At 41.7% G+C, this 23515-nt stretch overlaps 1 protein-coding gene and 1 long non-coding RNA gene across 6 annotated transcripts in view; one reads left to right on the plus strand and one right to left on the minus strand.

The window, feature by feature from the left end:
• PCDH17 (protocadherin 17) overlaps positions 1-3303 on the minus strand; it is an 85788-nt gene extending 82485 nt beyond the window's left edge. For all 5 annotated transcript variants that reach the window (XM_083821603.1, XM_083821604.1, XM_083821602.1 and 2 more), the window contains exon 1: positions 696-3303. In XM_083821603.1, the coding sequence (XP_083677729.1) occupies positions 696-3302 (2607 nt within the window). In that variant the 5' untranslated portion in view covers position 3303. The remainder of the gene's footprint in view (positions 1-695) is intronic.
• Positions 3304-6090: 2787 nt separating this feature from the next.
• The window catches only part of LOC310893084, a 29380-nt gene continuing 11955 nt past the window's right edge, over positions 6091-23515 (plus strand). Inside the window, exons 1-2 of the long non-coding RNA XR_014578704.1 lie at positions 6091-6989; positions 21242-21380. This is a non-coding gene — a long non-coding RNA (uncharacterized lncRNA). The remainder of the gene's footprint in view (positions 6990-21241; positions 21381-23515) is intronic.

Genomic DNA, 23515 nt, shown 5'->3' on the forward strand with positions numbered 1-23515 from the left:
TTTTGTTAACATTTGGGGGTAGAAAGGAGTTGCCACGTACAATTTTTCTACTTGACTAAGCAAAAATTGGAGGTTGTTTATGGGGAGAGGAGGAGGCAATGGGGCCCCAATGATACTGTTCTGTGTCAAAAATAAATATTTATGTATATATATTCTAAAGAAGGAAATTAAAAAAATTAAAAACATACATCTGGAAAAGATAGCTCATATTTACATACAGGATTGGAGGGCTATAATACACTGTTGCAATAGATGTCCTCAGTGTGTAGAGTTTCTCCCATGGCATGTTACTACAGATGATATGACTGCTTCAGAAACGTCCTCCCCCCTCTACACCCCAAACCAAAGCAATGTGAAACCTGCGGAAGCGCCCACCTCTGTCTGATGATCTTCTGGGAAAATAACCCAAAGTTCCCCAAGATTAAGCGCCTACCTGCACTCTTACATGCACCTCTTTTACACTGCTCCATTTGTTTCAGTGAGCACTTACTTTTGAACCACACAGGAAATGCCAGTGTGACAGCAGAACCAGACACATCAAATGTGATCTGTTTCAACTTTTATTAAGTCCACCTCTCCTTAATGACTTGGGTTGATCTCCTCAGTGGTGCCTTACAGCAGATTTCACTGCAGACAAAATGGAAAGTTAAACCAGCGTCTAAAGTGAGGTCCAGGGTATTCTAAAAGTCTCCTACCTGAATTATGGACATCCGGCTCGGGGGAGCCTCGCTGGCGTTAGTCCCTTGCCCTGTGAAGCTGGTATGGCAGCCCACATGTCCCTGGGGTACAGTCAGGTTGTTGGAGGCGGGCTTCAGGTACATCACCTCAGACCTGGGAGAGCTGAGGGGCAGGCGGGTCTGGTAGTCAAAGTACATGGGTGAGGTGGCCAGGGATGGGCTGCTCACCACGTTCATGACATTGAGGGGGCCCCGGCTGTCCTCGCCCTCACTGGGCACCAGCATAATGTCATTCTTGCTGATCTTCTTCTTCTTGCCCTTGCCCCCTCCACTGCCACTGCCTCCTCCTCCCCCACCACTGCCTCCCCCTCCTCCCAGCTGAGGGTGGCTATACTCAGCAATGCGACAATTATAGGTGCGGATCTCCTTGTTCTCTCGCTTGCACTTCACAGCAATAGTGATCATGGCAGCCAGCAAGATGATGGAGACAGTGCTCAGGGTCACGATCAGGGGCAGAGACAAGTCCCAGTGTGGTCGCCGGTGCTGCTCGCCATTCACTTGTGGCTCACCAGCCTCGGGCAGGGGCCCCGCCAAGGCCCTGACAATGAGCTTGGCCACAGCAGAGAGGCTGGGCTTGCCATGGTCACTGACTTTTACCACAAGTTCAGCCACAGGGCTGAGCTCCTCCCAGTAGGGGTGCAAGGTGCGTATCTCACCACTAGTGGGGTCCATCTCAAAGAGGTGCTCCTCGTTGCCTTCCACAATCTCGTATGTGAGGCGCCCGCTCTCCCCAAAGTCACTATCCAGGGCACGGACAGTGCCCACCGGGTAGCCCACCCCAGCGTTGCGTGGCACCTGCAGCTCAGCAGTGTCATTGATGAGGGCAGGCAGGACAATGAGGGGTGCATTATCGTTGACATCGAGCACGGTGACACGTACTGTGGCATTGCTCTCACGGTGGGGTGAACCCGAGTCCTTGGCCAGCACGCGAAACTCAAAGTGCTTTGTCTGCTCATAGTTGAAACTTCTCAGGGCATAGATAGCACCATTTGTTGGGTTGACAGAGACATAGGTGTAGATGGAGACGTCGCCTACGTGCCCAGGCAGAATGGAGTAAGAAACTGTCCCATTTTGCCCCAGATCCGGGTCCTGAGCCAATACAGAGCCCAGGTATTCCCCAGGGATATTGTTCTCAGGCACCTGCAACACATAGAGGTTCTTGCTGAAGCGGGGTGGGTTGTCATTCTCATCGAGGATCCGGACAGAGAACGACTTGGTGGAGTTGAGTGGGGGGCTGCCCCCATCCCGTGCCACGATGGTGACATTGTATTCATCTTGTGCCTCACGGTCCAGGGGACGGTCAGTGACCACAGTGTAGAAGTTGTCATAGTTCTCCTCCAGGGTGAAAGGGACGGCTCCAGGCCCACCACCACCGCCCAGCACCCGGCACTGGAGCTGCCCATTCTTGCCAGAGTCACGGTCGGTGACCCGCACCAGGGCAATGACAGTGCCCGGTGGGGCAGCCTCACTCAGTGCTCCCTGGCGAACGGACACAAAGCCAATGGTGGGCGCGTTGTCGTTGCGATCAATGAGGCGGACGGTGACTTTGCAGTGAGCAGGGATAGGGTTGGGTCCCAGGTCCCGAGCCTGGACGTCGATCTCTATAAGGCCACTCTCCTCATAGTCCAGGTTGCCCTTGACACGGATGAGGCCACTCTGCGGGTCAATGCTAAAGAGGTCGCGGACACGCTCAGGCGCGTAGCCACTGAAGGAGTAGAGCACCTCCCCGTTGGTGCCCTCATCGGCATCAGTGGCATTGAGGTCAATGACAGCCGTGCCCAGCGGTGCGTTCTCTGGCAGTTCCACCACATAGGAGGCTGCCTCAAAGACAGGGCTGTTGTCGTTGGAGTCAATGAGGCGCACATTGATCTGCACCGTGCCTGAGCGTGGTGGGTCGCCGCCATCCAGTGCCGTCAGCACCAGGGTGTGGTGACTCTGCTCCTCACGGTCTAATGGCTTCTGGATGACCAGCTCTGGAAATTTTGTGCCATCACCACGTGACTTCACATCAAGGGAGAAGAGGCCGTAATCATCACGGGTGAGCAGGTAGGTGCGCAGCCCGTTGTCCCCAGCGTCTGGGTCGTGGGCGCTGGTAAGGGGGAAGCGGGTGCCCGGCGCGGCATTTTCCGAAATGTCCATGTCCACCTGGTCGGATGGGAATGCCGGTGCGTTGTCATTCAGGTCCTGGATCTCCACCTTGATCATGCAGATCTCCTGGTCGTTGGCGAACACCTCGAGGGACAGCTGGCACTTGGCGCTGCGCCGGCACAGCGCCTCGCGGTCAATGCGCTGCTTGGTGTAGAGCAGCCCGCTCTCTCCGTCCACGTCGAGGAGGTGCGGGGCTGAGTTCTCCAGCACCCTGAAGGTGGACTTGGCGCCGCGACCACCGCCGGGGCCGCCGCGCTCCGCGGGCAGCATCCCGCCGCCCGCCGCCAGCCGCGCATCGCGGCCGATGTTCCCGATGACCGTGCCCGCTCCCTGCTCCTCCGGCACCGAGTAATTCAGGTTCTTCAGCGACAGGGCGGGAGCCCAGCACAGGAAGAAGCAACAAATGGAAAGGTACATCCCCGAGCAGGGGTGGGGGTGGCAGCAACTGCAGCGGCGACCAAGGTTGTCCCCGTCTTCTCTGCCTCCTGCGCGGGGATTGCTCTTCCTCCTCCAGCACCGTTCCTTTTTTTTTTTTTTTTTTTTCCTCTCCTCCTCTCTCCCCACCCCTATATTTTAAGTTCCTGAACCTGTTGCTCTAAAACATCTGCAGAGACACAGGATGAGAGGCAGCAAATGGACCATGTAGCTCAGAGGGAGGGAGCGAGCGAGCGGGGGGGCCGCGGGGGAGGGGGGAGCAGCCTCGGCAGCCTTTCAGCAAGCGCTTGCCGTGCTTGCAGTCCCCTCGCAGTTACTTCGGCTGTCCAACTTCGGCAGGGGGAGGATTTCAAAAATCAGAAAATTGGCAAAAAGATCTTCTCCTCCGGGCAGGCGAAGTGTTCCAGATCCTTGAATCTCCGCAGATGTACAAAGGATAATAAAAATAACAATCATAAAAAATCGGCGGCGGTGGTTGTTTTTCTAAAAACGATCAAAAAGATTTTTTTTAAGACGTGTATTTATATATACATGGGGAAAGGGGTGGTGGCCACAGGTCTGTAAGCAAAGGGAGTAAAGCTTATTTGCTACTCATCACTTGCGATGCGATTGATGAAGTGGAGGGATGAGAGAGAGACAGAAGGGAAAAGAAGTCTCAGCTTGTTGTTGAAGCCCTCTTCGTGTGCAGTGAGAGGCAGTGAAATGTCTGATTGCACCGCGGGGTTGTTGGTTTTCAGGGAGTGTTTTGCTGCATTTAGAGATCTAATCTTGCATTGCTTGCGGCGGAGAGCTGCATCTCGCTGCCATCGGTATTTCCCCCTCTCTGTCTCGTACACCCTCACTCTTTCCTTCCCGAATCAGAAGGCAAGGAAATGAGAATTGGAGGGTAGAGGGGAAAACAAAACAAAACAAAAGACACAACAAACTAGTGTCAGGATTTGTAGTTTCCTTTCTCTCCCTCTACTACCAGCCTCCCACTCAACCGTTTGGGATGGAAAAAAATTAAGAAACCCACCAGCTGATCATCATCCTTAGCAGTAAACATATATCTTTTAAGAGAAATCACAGGCTGTGCTCAATCAGATGCACACTTGGGTTTCTTTAAGATAGGCCAGTAGCCGCCGCCACCACCACATCCTTTCTCTGTGTATCTATGCGTGTTTGCATATGCTTGTCTGAGGAGCTGCACTTTTCTAGATGCAGTTTAATTCCAGTTTGCTTTTCTCTCCAGTCGAGAGGAAATCAACAGGCAACCCATGGCTGCACGGCTAGACTTAAAAAAAAAAAAAAAAAAAAGCGAGCGAGAGAGAAAGGAAAAGACTAAGGGGGTGGGGGGAGAGAGAGAAAGAAAAGCCACCACACACACACTCTCTTAGTCTCTCGCTAAAAGGGAAACAGTCTCTGTATTCACAAGGCTGCGCTGTCAAGTGCCTCTCTTTTCTTTCTATTCAGCATCTCCTTCCAATGACACTGCCGCCTAGTCCTCTTCATTTAAGGGAGGGGAGAGGAAGAGAAAAAACAATCTGGATGATGAATAAAGTGGCAGATCTTTTAATCGACTAATTCGCTTATCTTAAAGCCTATGCAGATCTGTGGCTGGTGTGATGCATTTTTTGCAGCCCTTTCAAGCTTTAGCAGTCTCTCCGGGCATCTTGGTGTAGTGGGGAGAACAGCGGCAATGCCAGATGCATTCACCCTGTCTGATTCACCTTTCCCAGTAATATGCTGTATAAGTAAATATTGGGGAAGGGTAAATTTTCAGATTCTTTTTACAACCAGAAATAAGTGAATGGCAGATCCAGAAATGCAGGTGTTTGAATCTGCTGGATGAGTCAGATCCAGCGGAACAAATCACATTCACTATCGCCTCATGTTCCTCCCTTCACAGACATTAGTTGCAGCTTCTTCCTAACGCTTCTGACTCACTCTATAGACAGAAAAAGATAATCAGATTTATGTTTTGGAGGGGAAAAAAAAGGAATGAGAGAAGGGGGTGTCGGATCCAGCTACACTTTTACTATACCTCTTTCTCCTGGAGACTGAGGATCAGGAAAACAAGGCTGTTATCCACTCACTGGCACAGAGGCGCGTCTGTCTCCTGCTTTGCTGAGTGTTTTTAACCACCTTTCCTCAGTGTTATGTGTGAAATAATCAGAGATCTTTCAGATTAAAAGAGCAAAAAATAAAAACAAAAAACAACCCATAAGTTCCCAATGCATAGCTCAAAGATCTAGTTCCGAGTCTCAGTCCTGCACTGCTTTTTTTCTCCTTTATTTGAGTCCGGACCCCAAAGTACACAGTTAATTCTGCAACCTGTGGTGGAGAGGCTCTCAAAACCCCAAGGAAACACCCGATCTCTTCTCCGCCTCATTGACGGGTGGCCCCTCTCAAACAGACGGTCTCCAGCCCCAGCCAGACAGCACGCAAAAGCCACGCCGATCCCTGGTAAGCCAGATCCATTTCACCAGCCGCCCGCGGAGCAAGTGGAGATTCAGCGAAAATTCAACAGTTGGAGCCGCTCTCTCTTTTTCTTTTTTTTTTTTTTTTTCCTCCTCTCTCCGCCTCGCCTCCCTCACTGCAGCACTGGCGGTGCCGCCGCGCCTCGCCGCGCTCTCCCAGCGCCGCTCGCCGACTGCCTCTATGCGCCGCACGCCGCGGCTTAAACATTGATACTGATCCACGCGCAGCCAATCGCCGGCCAAGCCGGCGGACCGCCCCGGCGCCGCTCGGCCAATGGGAGGGCTGCGAAATGGTGGGAGGAGGGGGGGGGGCGGGGGCGGGGCGGTGGCGGCGGGCGGCGGGTGCCATTGATGAGATCGCGGCGCTGCCGGGCGCGCGGCGTGCGCGGGGGTCGGGGGGGATGAGGGGGCACCCCCAATGCACACCCCCATCCACAACCACCCTTCTCCCCCCCCGCGTCCCTCCCTTCACTCCCCCTTTCACCACCCTCTTTCACCCCCGGCCGCGGTTTTCCTCCCTTTTTCTTTTTCTTTTTCTTTCATTTTCATTTTTATTTATTTTTAGTTTTCTTATTTTTATTCCTTATTTTTTATTTTTATTTTTGAAAATATCTCATTTTTTATTTCTATTTTTTTTCTTTATTCTATTTTTTATTTTCTTTTATTATTTATTTTTTTTTATTTATTTTTAAGACGTATTAACAACTCCTACGTGATGACGGGTGGGAAAAAAAAAAACAGAGGAGACGCGAGTTTTTTTGGGGTGTGTGTGTGTGTGTATCGGGTGTGACACCCCCGCCGCGCTCCTCCTTCAAATCGCTCCGAGGGAGGTGAGCGGGGAGGACTCCCCCGTCCCCCCCCACCCTCTCCCCTTCTCGGGGACCTGCACAGCCCCGGGCTGCGGGGAGGGGAGGGCGGGTGGATGGGGAGCCCCCTCCCCGCATGCCCCCGCCCCGGTTCTTGCAGGAGCCGCCCCGAGTGGGTCTCATCCTTCCTATCCCCGCGGGGAACACGGGGGACCCCCCCGGGGAAGGGGGGGGCGGTCACGGCGGCAGCCCCCGGTGCGGGGTTCGCGGCCGCGGCGCCCGCCTCCGCCCATGGCACGGCGCTGGGGGGGCTCTGGGGCGCGGGGGGAGGCCGGAGGCTGAGAGCTCGGATTGCCGGAGTGCCGAAGGGAAGCTGCCATTTGCGAGCTGTGAGTGACGAGCGTGTAAGTAGCATGAATCATTTAAGGTTTAAGGAAGAAAAATGAGAAGAAAAAAACAAGGGGGGGGGGGGGAGGGAGAGACCAACTCTGGAGCAATTATAAGACGCTCCTCGCAATTATTTTAGGAGCGGCTTTTAAAAGATTTGGTTAAGGAAGCTGCTTTTCTGCCTTGCTCAATAGGAAAACCAGCCCTATCTGAGTTATGTCCATAAACATCATTCGCATTGGAGAAAGTCTTACTAATGTATAAATCCCAATAAGTGTTCTTTCTAGACCCATCTCCCATCCTGAAGACCTCCTTGCAGCTTTGAAACGGATAGTTTGCCATGCAGAACGAGTCTGCTAGTAACCATTGTAAAACTAATGCTGTGTTAAAATGCCATGTATAAATAAACTATACATACATTAGTGGCAGCGTAAAATCACTACTCTCAGACGTGCCAACTTTCTGCGTGACAGCGACAGACGAAATAAAGGATATGTTTACAAAATGGGCTTCGCTTTCTGAATGCAGGCTTCAGATTGGCTGATGAAAATCGGTGTATTCGTCCAAGTCACTTATTTGGAAAAGTCACCTATAAAAAGCAGCACTATTTTTAAAATGTGACAAACACCAGAGTTAGCCCCTGAGCTACCAGGAGACCTCGTATCACCGCAATTTGAGTGCTATGCTTTCTTTTCCTTATTCCGTAGCCTATGCCAAGCCCGCAGGGTGTCTCAGGATGTCCAGGTATCTTCTATGCAAGTTCTGCTAACTGGGGAAAGAAGTGGTCATTGCAATTATGTCATGGCTCCCTCTAGCGTGCTAGCAAGACTGCTGCATTTGGGGTATGTACCGTGCACGCATGTGCCTACCTATGTACGTGCACGATAACTAGTTTTAGGAGGGAGCAGGTGGAGCACCAGCAGGATAAAACAATTTCAGCATTACAGTGACATATACTGTGTAATACGCTTCTGGCAGTGTATCTCTTGGTCTGCTTATGTTAAAAAGATAATTAAAAAGAAAAAAAAAAAGATGTATTTGACTTTTTGGGCGAGGAGGCCAGCGTCTCCATCACTTTTTTCGATAGCCTAGTGACTGCCTTTCTCTTTTATGTGACTCAGCATTACACAGTAAATACTCTGACTCCACAATGAAGTCAATACATTTGAGGGCACTCTGCAGTTTGTAAAACAAGTACTCGGGACTCTGAATTAAAAGGGAAAACTATATAACCCTTTATCCAAGTAACTGGAGTCTGTGCTTGTAAATTCTGCCTTTTTTTTCATCAAACACCTTGCAGCTTACAACATCCCAATGATGCCAACAACATGCATAGAATACTTAGAGGGAAAATAAATTCTGAATCACAACACTAGATCCTCAAACCTATGACTGACTATCAGGTGATGATCGTAAGTGAAGGTCTTGTCCCTTGACCCTACAATTCACTGTGTGTTTTAGTCCTAACTTCATCAGACCTATTTTTTAATACTCATTTTCAGGCATGATTATTAGCGATTTCAACTGATTTCTTGGATATCACATCAGCTTGACATCTTTAAAAATTGTGGCACTTAATCCCAATAGAGACCTAGGTGCCTAACTGGAAAAACTCAGGTAAAAAAACTATTCCTGCATATGAATATGTGCCTCAGCCAGGCTGATGTTTGTTACATCAGACAGTTTATAGCAACAAAATGGCATTTATTGATTTTAATCCACCTGTGCAAGTAATGAATATTTTATTTGTTCGATGATTTTACAGCATATCTAAAATGCTTTTTCTGTCAAATTTGTAGCACACACTACCACACACTACCTATTTGATAGCTTAGAGTAGCATCATAATTTTCTACACTATACTATGGAAATTCTATGCTCTATTCTATTCTATGCTCTATTTTTCACGTAGAAAAAACGGAAATAAGATGTGTGAAGTTAATGCCAATGAGGGCCAATGATCCCTATATGCTGTGCCATGTCATTGTATATTAAATATGGATTGAAAAAAAGAAACAAAATATGAACTGAATTTTAAAATACTTATTAACAGTTTTGTGAGAAAGCTGTAGTGTGGAGAAGCTAATACATGGACAAACTATAAATCTTAAATAATCCTTCTATATGTGTATTCCTATTACACTATCAGGCCAATCAAGGAAAATATATTAAATGCACTATGCTGGAGAAACTCAGCAAAGGATCAAAGTCCAATATAACAGCCCCAACAGTAATCTTTATATGGAGGAATCAAATAATGCTTTGGAAATCTATTTTTAACACTTGAAATGTTTGTTTATTGAAAGCTGTAGTCTCACATCAACCTAAATAACAGGACTTATCTCAAAACAAAGCTTTTAAAAAAAACTGATAAAACATGAACATAATGCAATGTTATTCTTTTTCTTTTTTTGGGGGGGGTGGGGGAGAATGTTCGTTATAAAATCTAGTAGTTTATTATTCTATTCTCAGCAAGAACAGGTAAACCTTTATCCCCACTCCCATCCCCCACCCCCACCCCCCAAGAAAAAAAAAAAAAGGATATAAACAAGAATTATCCTCAATCAAAAGTTTTCAAATAAAAATCTTTAGTCTCAGCATGAAGGGTACTTAGCAAAAAAGTCTCAGAACAAACATCCCTAAACAAATAAAAGAAAATGGGAAGGCAAGGAAAAGATCAATATAGTTAAATGTCAAGGTTCAATATTTAAGTTATTTGAGCCTAAAATGTATCATTGGGAAAGCCCAAATCCAATCATCTTGAAAACAATAGAAAGAAGTAAAATTAGAAAAGCGGAGGAAGGAATTTGAGGAACAAATAATCCATCTATCAGAGAATGAAAATGCTAAAAAAACAAACATATGCTTTATCAAAATGGGGGAGCCATAAGACAAAATTTGTGGACCTATTAGTTGGTCAGCTATAAATGAGACAGTATTGCAGAGAAATTAAATTTCTGTACTGTAGTACTCATAGCAAATGAAGATATTTCCCCGTCATCTTTCTTTTTAGTAACGAAGATGAGATGTGGGTGTGTATTGAGGTGTCAAGAAAGAGATTCTCAAAGAGCAGAAAGTATCTAACTAAATGGTAGTCATCAGGAGTTCTTGCAGAATCTAAAAATGAAGTAAATCAACTGTTAAAAATATGCTGTCATTAAAATCAGTTACTATGTGTGAGGATTAAAAGTTACAAAATCTGTTTATCTTCAAAAAAGACTAAAAGGGTGATCAAGGAGTTACAGTGTGGCAAGCTTTACTTTTAGTACTAGGAAAATTAGTTGAAATGACAATAAAAAATAGAAATCGTATGGCATCTAGAGAAATGTAAGAGAACTACTGTCCAGAAACTCAATGAAATCGATAGAAACCTTTCCACTGATTTGATTCATCCCATCATGACAAAGTAGCAGAACTTACATAGATTAAAAGGACATTTCTTCCATTTATTAGTATTGTTTCAAAGTACCAACAGAACAATAGATTAGATGACTTTTGTGGCTCTGCATGGAAGTAGTTTTATGTCAATTTAAACAGCAAGACGTGGAAGAGAGAATAGTTACTAGAAGGGGAATAAGAACTGACAGTGCAGTAGGTAACGGCAAGAGAAGTGTTTGGGCAGATGATATTAGTGGACTAATGGAGGGCAGAAGCCAAGAAGTGACAGAAATTCAAAAAGGATGCTGAAGTGGAGCATTGGGCTATTAGAAACGCTTCAGGGAAAGGGAAGCGGCAAGAAGGGGATAAGCCTGAGATTGTCACTGAAACATTTAAGACCTACTTCTTCCATCTTGCTGGGACATATTACATTTACAGTTATACCTGTGTTATTCCAGGAAGAAAAAAAAAATGGAGAGAGAGACAGATTCATAAAGCTTAGAGAAAGGGTGACTTGTTAGGCCACGGATAAGTGGCTTAGGACTTGGATTCTCATGTCTCTTTTCAGACATTTTGTCTAATTTAGCACAGAATACAGAAACAACAATTTATTTAGCTTTATTCTGAAGTGAAATCTGATCTTTGAAGCTTAAAACCCTTGTAGGAGTGCTGGTAGTGCTCACTTTATGGAAAAGGTAGAAGCAAATCCAGCTCTAAGATCTGGCTAACTGACATACATTGTGCAGATGAAACAAATCATTTGTCACAGCCAAAGCGAATAGCTAGCAGTTAACTGGAGTTACCTAACTATACTAATACAAAATTTGAAGGAAGGAAGACACATGACATTTTGCTTGGAATATTGTTTCTCTGCATACCAACTTTCGAAGACATACCTTGAATGGAAAGAAAGAACGCACAGAGAACAACATCAGGATGAACAGACATGATATTGAAACCTCTATTATCATATAGAATTAGGCATTGATACAGTGTGACCACGGTCCTTTGCGACCCCACTGAAACTCAGGCATGGAGCATACACACTACCCCATATACTTCAAAGTTATACTTCAAAGTTACGTGCAGTAAGCTTAAGTATCGAAAGAATCTGTTTCTCCTCTCTTCATTATAAAAACAACAACAATGACAAAAATCCCCGAACTAACAAGATTACTGACCAAATGGAGTGTGAGGAAGCCGCTGGGTATTTCTCATGTTTCTTACACAGGAATGTCCCTAGAGACATTAATAATAAGGGTAATAATTTGGAATTCACTGAAATCTCAACATAGTGTGTCACTGCACCTCCTTTTAGGAAGAAAATAACTGCACCTTCTATGTTATGATATTATTGAGAGCAGGCTGATATTGTTGCTGAGTCAAGCTGAATCTCTGGCTAGCTCTGCAGAACCAATAACTTTCTTAACTGAAACGTCACAGGCTTCCCACATTTCACACTTTCAAGCTTCAGGAGATTTGGGTCACTTCTTCAAAACAATTTCCCAGATTTTAATCATCAGGGTACTGCTCCTTATGGAAAGGTAAGTTTTTATTTTTCACTTTTTTTTTTTTTTTAAAGTGTTTCAGTATTACAGTTGCTTCAGAGCCAATAGTTACTGGCAGTAGCCAAGAAGTTATGGTAAAGTTTTTCTTCTCAAAGCACTGCTTAGGATTTGAATGCTGTTGCATCAGTCAGACAGGTCAGCAGTTGGTTTGTAAAGACAAAAGACCAATGTCTTTGTGGAAATTCAGAGACAGTGCTGCCACCTCCAAGTTGTGTCAGGAAGAAGAGAATTGGGGAAGACTCCAAAATAATTCCAATTTAAAATGCTATGTAGTGATTCACCCCTGCTGGTATTCTTACCCTTACCACCTAGCTGGAATGAAACTTCACTGAAACTTCTGGTTTTCTAGTACAGTGCTTAGTTTCCTGAAGAGAATAGGCATGAACGATAAGTACAAAGCCATCTGTGTGTATAAATTTGAAGTTCCTACTGGAAAAAGAATAAAAAAATTAACCCAGCTTTTTGATTGTCAGTTATATCCATACTTTTGTTGTTTTAGTTTTTCTAAGTTAGCATTTTGCACCCACCAACAAAATTGCAATCTCTCCCTAGGGTTTATGAAATTTCTTATACAGTGCACACTAAAGATTCTACAAGCTAAATTTGCCTGTTATGCAACCCTTTTGTTTCCAAAGTATTCCCTTATTCAGTTATGCAGTTAGTAGCTCTACTTTAAACATGACTGATTGCAACACTGTAAACAGTTCTGTTGTTAAATCTCACAGAGAAACTGAATCCCATTTACTCTCTCCTTGTAGCAATTTCATAAGATTAGGAGAAAAAAAATAAAAGAAAAAAGGAAAAAAAAAAAAAGTAATGAAACTGCTTCTTCTATTCACCACCCCAAAAGTCCAGGGATACATCTAGGGATAAGTAATGATAAAAGAAATCTACTGAGTCAAATGTCGTGTTTGTATGGTTACTTTTAAAAAAGAGTAACATCTTTAGACTTTCTGTAGGTGAAAACCTTTCTTTCCTAGTTTACACATCTATTTGAAGTTAACCATTCAGTTGTGTTCCTGCTAACCCTTTTCATTTGTGTACTCCTGTGTGAGCTCCAACATAAACAAGGCTCATAAACAGCAGACTATAGATGAGCTTTCAAAATGTTGTGTGGCATTTTACCCACATATCTGTCAAGTAAAAGGTTAGAATCTTCACATTTTAAAGAAAAACATACCAATTAGCAGCAATGCAAGGCTGTCTAGAGCATGAGGTTTTCAAAGCTTGACATGTCTGTAAATGCAGCGCAATCCATTTATTTGTATGAAGCTCTCTTTCATTTTCTGATGGAGAGAGGGATCCAATGAGGGCCAAACCTCCAATAAACGTGCAAGCGCTCACAGGCGTTACAAGATCAGTTTCTTTGCCTGATGTGTCCAGGACAGCTACAGCTGGATAACGGAGTAGCATATGATTGCTTCGTATTTTTCGACTACCAAATTGAGACCTCAATACTGGTTTCAGTGGCGTAATTACCAAATAAGATTGTCAAACACTCTTTTCCCCAATGTGCAGGAAAATAAGACTGGAGGGTTTGCTTCCTGGCATGGGCTAGTGGAACTGCAGGTCATGGCAAAAGCTGGAGAGTGATGACAGCAGCCTACGCAGGGCCACCCATCCCCATCCTGATGGGGCATTGGCAGCCAGCACTTGAGGACATGCAGGGCTTTGGCTTCATCCCCTCAACACATCGGCCGTCTGAGATGAGCTGACCTGACAGTTGGCTGGTGGCACAGAGTAGTAGGAGTTTGTGCCCCCCTTAGAGGCAGGGGCAAGCAAGAGAGGAAATTAGATTTCTAAAAGTCATAATTCCCTTCTCTGATTGTTCCTGGGATGGTGCTGCTATGCATCCCCCTTTCTGCAGGCAAAAGGTTGTCTTGCAGTCTTGTCATAAGTGATTAGTCAGAATCCAGTACTAAAAAAACACCAGAACTAAATGTAATAACCAAGGTGCAAAATTAACCTTTAAAAAATCCTTTAACATACTGCAAAAACAAAAACAGATCCTAAAATTAAAACATGAAATACTGTATCCTTGAGACTGAAAAAAAAATAAAAACAGTGAATTTATCCGTCTTTATGAAAGATATTAAAGAGGTTTGGCTTTTCAAAATAACAAAGTGCCCACGTCCTGGAAATCAGGACCTTTAAGGCATCTTATCAATGAATACCTAAAATCACTTGTCACTATGGAAATTTTAAAATAATAGCACATACTGTTGGAATGATGATATAAAAAATAGAGAAAGGCAGGCAGAAAGAAAGAGGAAAAAGGAAGGAGGAAGGAAGGATGAAAGGAAGGAAGAAAAGCAGAAAAAAAATCCATGCAAATACAAATCCTAGTTAGTATTTCTATTGCATGGTTCTATCTGTAGTTTTTAGTTTTATACAGGAAAGTGTATTCATGGCTGCTGCCCTGAAGAATTTATAGTGTCAATAAATTAACATAAAAGAATTGCTACAATTTTCTGTTTATTATAGTATCTTAAATTTTTAGCAGGTTTAACAGCTTTACATACATCTAGAGATAACATCTGAATTGCAAATAAAATACTACAAAATGTATGTTGCAGACCGTTTTAATTTAATGTGCACAATCATTAAGTATTTAAATGGCTAACTTCTGGCATTTGCCTGTTCCACTAGCTGTGTCCACTGTAGTGTAAAGGGGAGGATACTGTATTAAGATGAGTAATATTTTATATTAAGATTTGGTTTACACTACAGATGTTTAATTTGTATCTAATGAGTCAGTTACATTAATAAAACAGGATAGTTATTTTAGATATATTTATTCAGATGTAGAAACTGTGTAACTGATTTATATATATATATATATATATTTTACTTCCTTATGTCTTAATAACTAGTTCCTGTTTAACATGCAGTAACTAGATTAATTGCTTTTTGGAGGATTGTTGTTTAGAATTTTACCGAAGAAGTAAAATTTAATTCTCAATTAACTACTTAATTTGCATATCAAATCAAGGGCATGAAAAGACCTCTGGGGTGCTAAGATATGCCATTTTGTTACGGTGAAGGGTGACCTGGCACTGGCTATATCCTCGTGTCTGCAGTGATGAGGCTGTGCACCCTCATTGCAGGGGAAGCTCAGCTGACACAGTGCTGCAGTGCATCTCCTCCCTGATGCGGGCTCCTGGCTGGTGGGTGAGAGTATGAAGGCTGTCTTGGGGTGTATCAGTCAATATCCCCATCTCACCCTTATCTGAAGGTGCTTAATGATTCAAGGTATTGAAAAGCCCAAGTCCTTTATGAAGACTGTGGTTGACACTTTTTTTTTTTTTTTCACCCCAGTAAAACAGTTTGCTATAAATATAGTTTATCTGGAGAAGGACCTGACATCTAAAGTGGAGAAACCCATGTGACAGTGTACTCTGCAGCACACACACACCACCACCAGCTTAAGTAGAGAAGTCTAAGAGAGTCTAAGTCTAGAGAGGTCTAAGAAGATAACCATCAATGGCAATCATAATGGCTGTGTCTGGTCACTATGGCTGTATCCTGGATTTGCGGGAGACAGAAGACAAATAGCCAAGGGCTAATCTGAGCAATGCATATCCCACACACACTAACCACACTGCTGTCCAAATTTAGAAGAAAGTCCATATCAAGCCAAATTTGGAAGAAACTAATATGTGTGCAAATGTGGCCATAAGTCAATCATCTTACCCCATAAATAGGGCCCTCTGAGCTCTCTGGACATGACAGTGGGCTACAAACCAGGATCTCCCCTTGGGCAGGGATTCTTCCCAGGGTTACTTCTGCAGACTGAGAGGGCCCTTATCACTACAGATAGTCGCTAAGTGGATTGGGAACATAACGGAATGCTAATGTGTTAGAACGGTGCTTTGTGATCACACTTTATAATCTTAGTTTAGTATAAAGGATTCATATAATCCATATAATCCTTTAGAAATAAAACATTGACATCTCTGTGACTAGGAGCAGATTAAGCCACACCTAGGCTCCTTACCTCATCCATTCAAGTTCAGAAAGCAAGGGGGTCTGCTCTGAATCTTGTGACTCAATGGGAGGGTTTCCTTGATATAATATCACCTGACCCAGTTCCTTATGTAGTCTCTATATAGCACATAATGTATTTCATGTAGTGTCTTTGAGTAATATATAGCATCTTTTACATAGTGTGTAAATAAGCGTATCTCCCAAGTATAATCAGGTGTACCATGCCATCATCAAATCCTTGTTAAGTTGCATAAGCTTTGTTATCAGTATTGCTGCTTCTCTCTTCCAAGTGAAGTGCATATCATTTTTCCACCTGCACAACCCGATACAGTGGAATTAAATCCCACAAGAAACAATGGCCATTTTACACCTCAGCAGGTTTCTGCTTTAGATGGAAGGCTCTCCTCTTTACTATGCTTGTTTTAATGCAAATACACAGCAAAATGTATTCGTAGGTAACTTTAATTTATTCAGACAAAACAGTAACCTAATTCCAACACATTTTTTCTTTGAGGCAGTGATGGGAGAACAAATTTAGACTAGATTAATTTGTACTTCTTGCTACACTAATATTAGATACTCTAATGCTACAGTGGTGAATGTCCATCAAAAACCTGTATAACAGAGAAGAGAAGGCCACATATGACCAGAAGAAAGATAAAATCACTTCTAATAGGTGGTGTCAGGGACCTAAGCTGTATGAAATATATTAGGTCACCAAAATTTCTGAGTTCAGATATTATTGAGCTCTTATTACTATACATAATCATATACAAAACTGCTGAAGAAGTACATTTTAAATTGCTTTGCTATTTTCTTCCCTAAGAGAAAGAGGCATTCCTGATCATTGTCTTTATTATTAAAGGCAGTAATCGTGTTAGCACAGCGTTCACTTCTTTTGCAGACATAAATTGTCACTCTGGCATTACAGGTGTGATCCTGATTCTGCTCTCATGCAGAATTTTACCAAGTTTGGTAATTTATCACCAATAATTTTACAAACACTTGTGCTTTCCTACTAAAGGATCATCAAAGTACAGCCAGATTTAAACCTTCATGTACCTGATCATCTTGTGATCATTAGTCCCATATGATGCAAAAATCAAAGAAGTCCTCAAACAACTGAAATTATATGGAGACAAGTTTAGTTAATTCATGAACTTTGAATCACAGGTTCTTCCTTAGAACTTCCACTCCTTCTGTTTCCGTTTCCGTTTCCATTTCCATTTCTGTTTCAGTTTCCATTTCCCTCTCCCTCTCCTTCTCCCTCTCCCTTCCTCCCTCTCTCTCCCTTTTCCCCTCCCTCTCCCTCTCTCTCTCTCCTAACCAATGGGTGAGGAGAATTCTAAATTTTATCATGTGACTATTCTTAAATTATTCATATAGAAAGCTCTTTCATTTACAGATTTTATGGAAAAAGTTCACAAACAGGGGGCATTATCTTTTGTCCCGTAGTAAACAGCAACAGTCTCAAACAGCAACTGGCTACAGTACTCTGTGAATTAGGCCCAAATATCTGAAAAGCCACTTATTCTACAGTAAATGCATAAAATAAAAGTTATATAATAATAATAAAAAAATATAGAGAAGATTCACAGGAGGATTTTGAAAGACCACAGAGAGACCAAATTGTTTACACTGTCTAGCTCAACGAGTTTAAAATAAGAAACAACACCAATTTACAGCTGGCAGGCCTAAACAATACTTATACAAAACCTCTACTAAGAAAGTTTATTTGCAGATTAATACTTCATCTCTTTATTCTGTTTGGTGGAAGTATTCTTTTTAAGTGTTATTATTTAGTGTACAAGATGTGGATGGTCTCCAATATATACATTTTCTTTCCAGTCAATGGACCAAAAAGAAAAACAACAATATTTAATGTTCACACCCGATCACATAACAGGAAAAAAAGATGATTAATAATCAGTCAGTCAAATACTAATACTTTGGGGGACTTGCTAGTATGTATGACTGGCATACATTTAAAATTAATTAAATCACTTCATAGTCATCTATAGTATAACTTAGGCCTAACTCTTATCCTACTGAACAATGGGTTTAGCATGTCCTTTCTGATATTAAGCATATCTAGACACTTTAAAAGATAAAAATGATAAAAACATGTTCTTCCCTTTTGTGGGGTAAATACCTGGTGGCAAGGCTACCAATAATGCAACTAACTTTTTTAATATGTCAGGACAATTATTTGGAATATTGACCTGCAGAATAAACAAATATTGATACTTTGTCAGCCTTTCTAAATGCCACAGGACTGAAAATTACACAGGGACAAAAATGGAATGTTAAATGGAAAAGTGCTGTGTTCCACAACATGGAAAATGAGACCCATGAGCTAAAACCAGTTATGACTATTGGCAGATCCTAATCTTTAAGACACAAGGACAAATATCTTAAAAACATAAATAAGTAAGAAAAAAAAAGAAAAGAAAAAAAAAGTAAAAATGACAGAATCGCTTTACATGATTGCTTCTGCCCATGCAACACTTCATAAAAGCATAAAATAATTCATTTTCAATTATATGATGTTTATTTGCAGTCAAGTAAACAACTTTGAGTAATTTGCAGTGAATAAATGTGTTCAATTCATTAGAAAGGAAAGTCTAGGAGGCAGATAAGCGAGGACTTAAATTTGGGGAATTGTCTTCATCCTTCTGAAATCAGATAGAACATTGCCATTGATTGTCATGGAAGTAAGAGTACACCTTGTGATACTGAAAATACTTATTTTAGCTTAATGTAGGCAAGCAGAACAATGATTTAGTTTGCAATGAATGCATCAAAAGGTCTCTTCCGCGTCAGATGGAGTAAAATATCCCAGTAAAAGCTAGTGTAACTTATTTAAAATTGTGTGTAAATATATGAGGCTGCAACACTGAAATATTACTCTAATTTGGTTCAGAGATATGCTACAAAAGAAAGAGTAGTCTGTTGAGTGGATTATGAATTTTCTTTGAAACACTTTCAATCAAAATATTTAGACTTATTATCAACACTGACTCACTAGCACCACAGAGTGGAGAGTGGAGTCTCTGATACGTTTTTAGTAGGATCAATACAATCACAACTGACATTAACAGGTGTCATCAATTTTAAAGGTAAAAAGGTTTTAATTGTAGATGTCAATTTTTCCAGCACTGTTGCTGTATTTCCAAGAAAGAATAAGCAAACTTTTATCAACGTTTTTAGAATAGACAGATGATGAGTTGGTATATGTTATATAGTCTACGTCTCCAGATGTTTGGAGTGAATGTCACAAATAACATGAATGCATGCTTGAATTTAGGCAGCCAATGATCAACGTAACATGCTGAGCTCTCAAAGAGATTAATTTCTATATCCCTTTATGATGACACATCTTTATCTCTTTTGCTGTTTCAATTACCTTGATAAATTGGGGAGGGGGTTCCTGGTTTCCCATAATAGCATGAAATACAGATTTTTTTAAGGGATTTTTTTCTCACTTATCTACATGTTACAGTTTAAGAAGCATACTGCTAATTAATCAAGTTAATTGTACATCAAGAGGCAAACCTTATGTGGCCAGGCATTGGTTTTGTTTGTTTGGTTTTGTACTTTTTTTTCCTCCTGTTTAGTTCTTTTCATATCTAAGCTCAAACAAATAAATCACATGCACCCCATTTTCTTAAGAAAGAGGAATTGCTTATTTGTTGCTGCAAGCTTCTTCTGTTTCTCACTACTTCTGTCAATAAAACTGAAAGCAGTTGTCCTTAGATGCTTCTGATATTATAATGTCATCAGTGGTAAAGATTCACAGACATTAATTGAACTGAAAATGGATATAGAATCCAGTTGCTTTATAGCTGAGTTATGGGAAAGATTTATATGATAAAGAAGCTGAAATGCTCCTTGCCTAAGGGAACTCCTACAAATATGCTTTAGTCCATGATAAAGTCCAAGCTGTGATTTAAATATGTATTATCTGGCTGTGGTCAATCTTTGAAAGAGAGGAAAGGCAATCTGGTCAGGGAATCAAATTTGTCAATTATACCTGACTCACACATAATAAGACTATTCCTTTCCCTTTGCATGAGTATAAATCTGGAAGAAACATTTGGAGACATTTCTGTTATTTACTTAATCCAAATATATTTGTATGCTACTTCGTGAGGTTATATTTTACTTTGTATGTTTATTTACAGTGTAGTGCGAGATAACAAATGAGGTTCTGTAATTATAATTTCTTCAGAGTCATTGGTATATGTGCTACTTCACAAATGCCTGGAATTTTCAAAACAAGACTCTGTCCCCAGAGCACTTACAGCCAAATTTGCATGGTATGTAAAACAAACTGGATAGAAAGGAAAGAAATTGCAACATGGCAAAATGATTGCTGAGCAGTGTGTTTGGCATGCATCTAGGATCTTCAGGTTTGTTTCTCTGTAACTTACCCAACTCACAACACTAAAGAACAAAACTACACAGTGCGATGTGTGAATGGGGAGGTGTTTAGTAATGAATCCTTTGATGGGACCTGAATGAAGAAAGTGAGGTTGGCTGGCATGATAGAGCAGAGAGGATATTTTAGGCACTGAAAAAAGTTTTGGGAAATAAAAAGTAGGAAGTCATGCATGAGCTAAGGATGCACACAGTAGGCAGGACTGAGCCAGGAAAGAGAGAGAAATTCATTCGTAGGGTAAGGCAGCCTCTTGCAAAACCTTGAAATTGCAGAGGACAAATTTGACCTTGTAGTGTAATGAGACAGAAAACCACCTGAGAGACTGAGACATGAGATGACACAATCAGAGTGGTGAACAAGAAAGATAACCTTGGCCACAGTGTTTGGAGTGGACTGGAAGAGGGAGATTTGAGGCAAGAATGTTCCGGTTGCTAAGAGGTCACAGCAGATGAGTGATACTGAAAGCATGAAGCAGGGAGGAAAAAAGAGATGAATAGCTGAAGATACTGTAGATGGGAAAAAAAGATATTATTTGGCCAGCTGAGTCCAAATTAGGACATTTGAAAGTTGCGGAATATGTGAAAAAATGTATTGAAGATTTCCGCTGTGTTTATTTACTATTCTATCAGCATGCTGCAGCTGACTTGCTGTAGTAAAAGTCACAAAAGCTATCTAGATCATCTTTATCTTTATCTGTCTGTACACATTCACATTTATTAACAGCTATTTTTATATTTTGACAGTAGAGCAGCAATATGGAAAGCAAGTGACACAGGTTTAGTTTGCTGTCTCTAACACTGATTGGCCCTGTGATCTTGAATGGGTTTGCTGTGTTACAATTTTCCGTCTGTAAAACAGAGAAGGCAGTTATTTTCTTTCTTTGTTTGTATTACAGATGAAAAAGGATAGATACTGTTCAGTGAACTTGGAATTGTCTTTAGAGTTCAGTTAGAAGACGCACCCAGGACATCCCACATGGACCCCTTCACAACAACCACTGTGATGTGATGGGCATACCATTTCCAGGTACTAGGGTGAGTCTGGATTTGTCTGGGGTTTCTAGAAAGGTAGAAATGATTGCACCCAAGTAGGTTATTTTTGACTGGAGGAGACGCTCAACTACACCTGAAAACATCATAACCAAAAAATATTTGCAGACACACTTCACCTACCAGTTGGCTTGTGGGATTATGTGTGTCTTTGAAAGATTCTTCAAAAGACAGTGGTGCTATTCTTCCCAGAAGTACTTCATTCAACATGCCAAAGGGCTTTTTAAAATATTGGTAAAGCAAGACATAAAGAATACAAAATACCTGCTGGGAATTTTAGCTGGAGATAGCAATATATTTGTAGTAACACAACTCCAGTTCAGAAAAACTGTAAACAGCGAATGATCATGCCTGAAACAAAGGAAAAAAATCTAGAGTTGGTTAGCCATAGGCCTAGGAAGCAAGAGCACCTCAAGTGCCTCCTTTCAGTAAGGTACCGTTGCCTTAAAATTTTGCATCCACTGAAGTTAACAGCTATTTTGCAACTGACTTCAGTGAGACCAAGTTTTCTTTGCCTAGCCAGCAGTCTGGTTTGTACTGGTGGTCCTGAAGATCTCAAAAGGAAAAGGAAGAGGAATAAGCTCCTTCACCATAATGCTGAAGAATGTTATAGTTGCTAGTTTTTCCCCAGATGGAATTCTGAATTAGCCAGAATTCCTGTCGAGGTCATCTTTGTGGCTTATTCCTCCTGTATTTCTTCTTGCAAGCTTGGGGTATAGAAACTCATTTGCAATGGCTGCTGTGCAGATTAGTCAATATTTAGGGGAAAAAAAATGAGATGAATAGTTTTACATATTAACGGCACACTAAAAGTACAGACCAGTAAATCACGTTTTGTATTTACTAAAGGAAAGCATGTTTTTGAAAGACAATGGAATAAATTTCTTAACACAAAACTCCCAGAAAGGATAAATTCACAAAGAAATCATCACAGTGTAATACAGGAATATATAATTCAGGAAAAAAAATTGAATATAAAAATCAATTTTAAGATATACTTTTTAACTTTCTAATAAAATTGTTGCCATTTGCTCCTGAGACAATTAGCAGGTGTCAGTTAGAAGACACAATAGATTATGTACCCAATTACTTTCTCTTTTCAGACAACAGTTTGCAATCACAGGAACATGTGTGGAGGTTTAATCAAAGATTAGAACTTTAATTAAATGGGGCCGTATGTGACTAGTCATTTGACATTAATTACTGTTTTAGTTGGATTCCTTTTGATTTGCAAAAGGCCCTGAGCACTGCAAAAATTATGTCACATCATAAAAACTGCGGATTATTAAAACAAAAAGTTTTTTTCATCAGCTCATTGCTCTCCTGTACAAGAAACAACATTTCAAAAGTGAAACTTAGAGAAGGAGGCCAGTGAGTTTTAAAAGCAAAATAGCAGATGGTACTTCAACTGACTCCCCTTAGAAGGGACAGTCTGAAAGTACTTAATTGTAATGATTGATAAGGTCTTCTGTCAATGCTCAGCAAAACTTTCAAGGGGCTAAACAGCTGGCATGAGGTTCATTTGGAGTTTTAACTAGTTGACTACCCTTTGGGGTGTCTTAAAGCTAACTAGCATCACTGATATTAATATGGGACATCAATCAAAATGAAATGCTGTAGCAGAAACTGATCCAAGACTTCAAGTAATATTTTAATTTGTCGGCCTACAGAGAGAAGGATAAATGTTAACAGTGTCCTTGTGTGATAGCTTTAAATTCAAGTCCAATGGTGCCATCAGTGTTTGCAAGTCATTCTTTTATGAGTTTTACTTTTCCATAGACTCCACTTATTCAGAGTAAAGTGGGAACAGTGACAATGAAAATCCTTATCTGAATAGCCTGCAGAAAGGAGAAAAAAGAGAGGAAGAGAGAGAGAGAGGGGGAGAGAAAGATGTAAAGGAAGCAGGAATAATTCTTAGCTCATGTAAAGATTAAGGGTGAACTTCATACAAACACACACTCAGAGTCATTGTGCCTTTTGTGGTGAACTTTTAAGGGATTTGAGCTGGGGGGATACATCTGTCTGAAGGTGAATTAAAAAGGCAAAATCTGTCCATAACTTCCAGTGCTACTGTACAGACTCTGCACATGGAGTTTAGATACAAGTGTCTGCAGCTCGTT

The sequence above is a fragment of the Anser anser genome, assembly GCF_964211835.1.
Source record: "Anser anser genome assembly, chromosome: 1".
Classification (NCBI taxonomy): Eukaryota; Metazoa; Chordata; class Aves; order Anseriformes; family Anatidae; genus Anser; species Anser anser.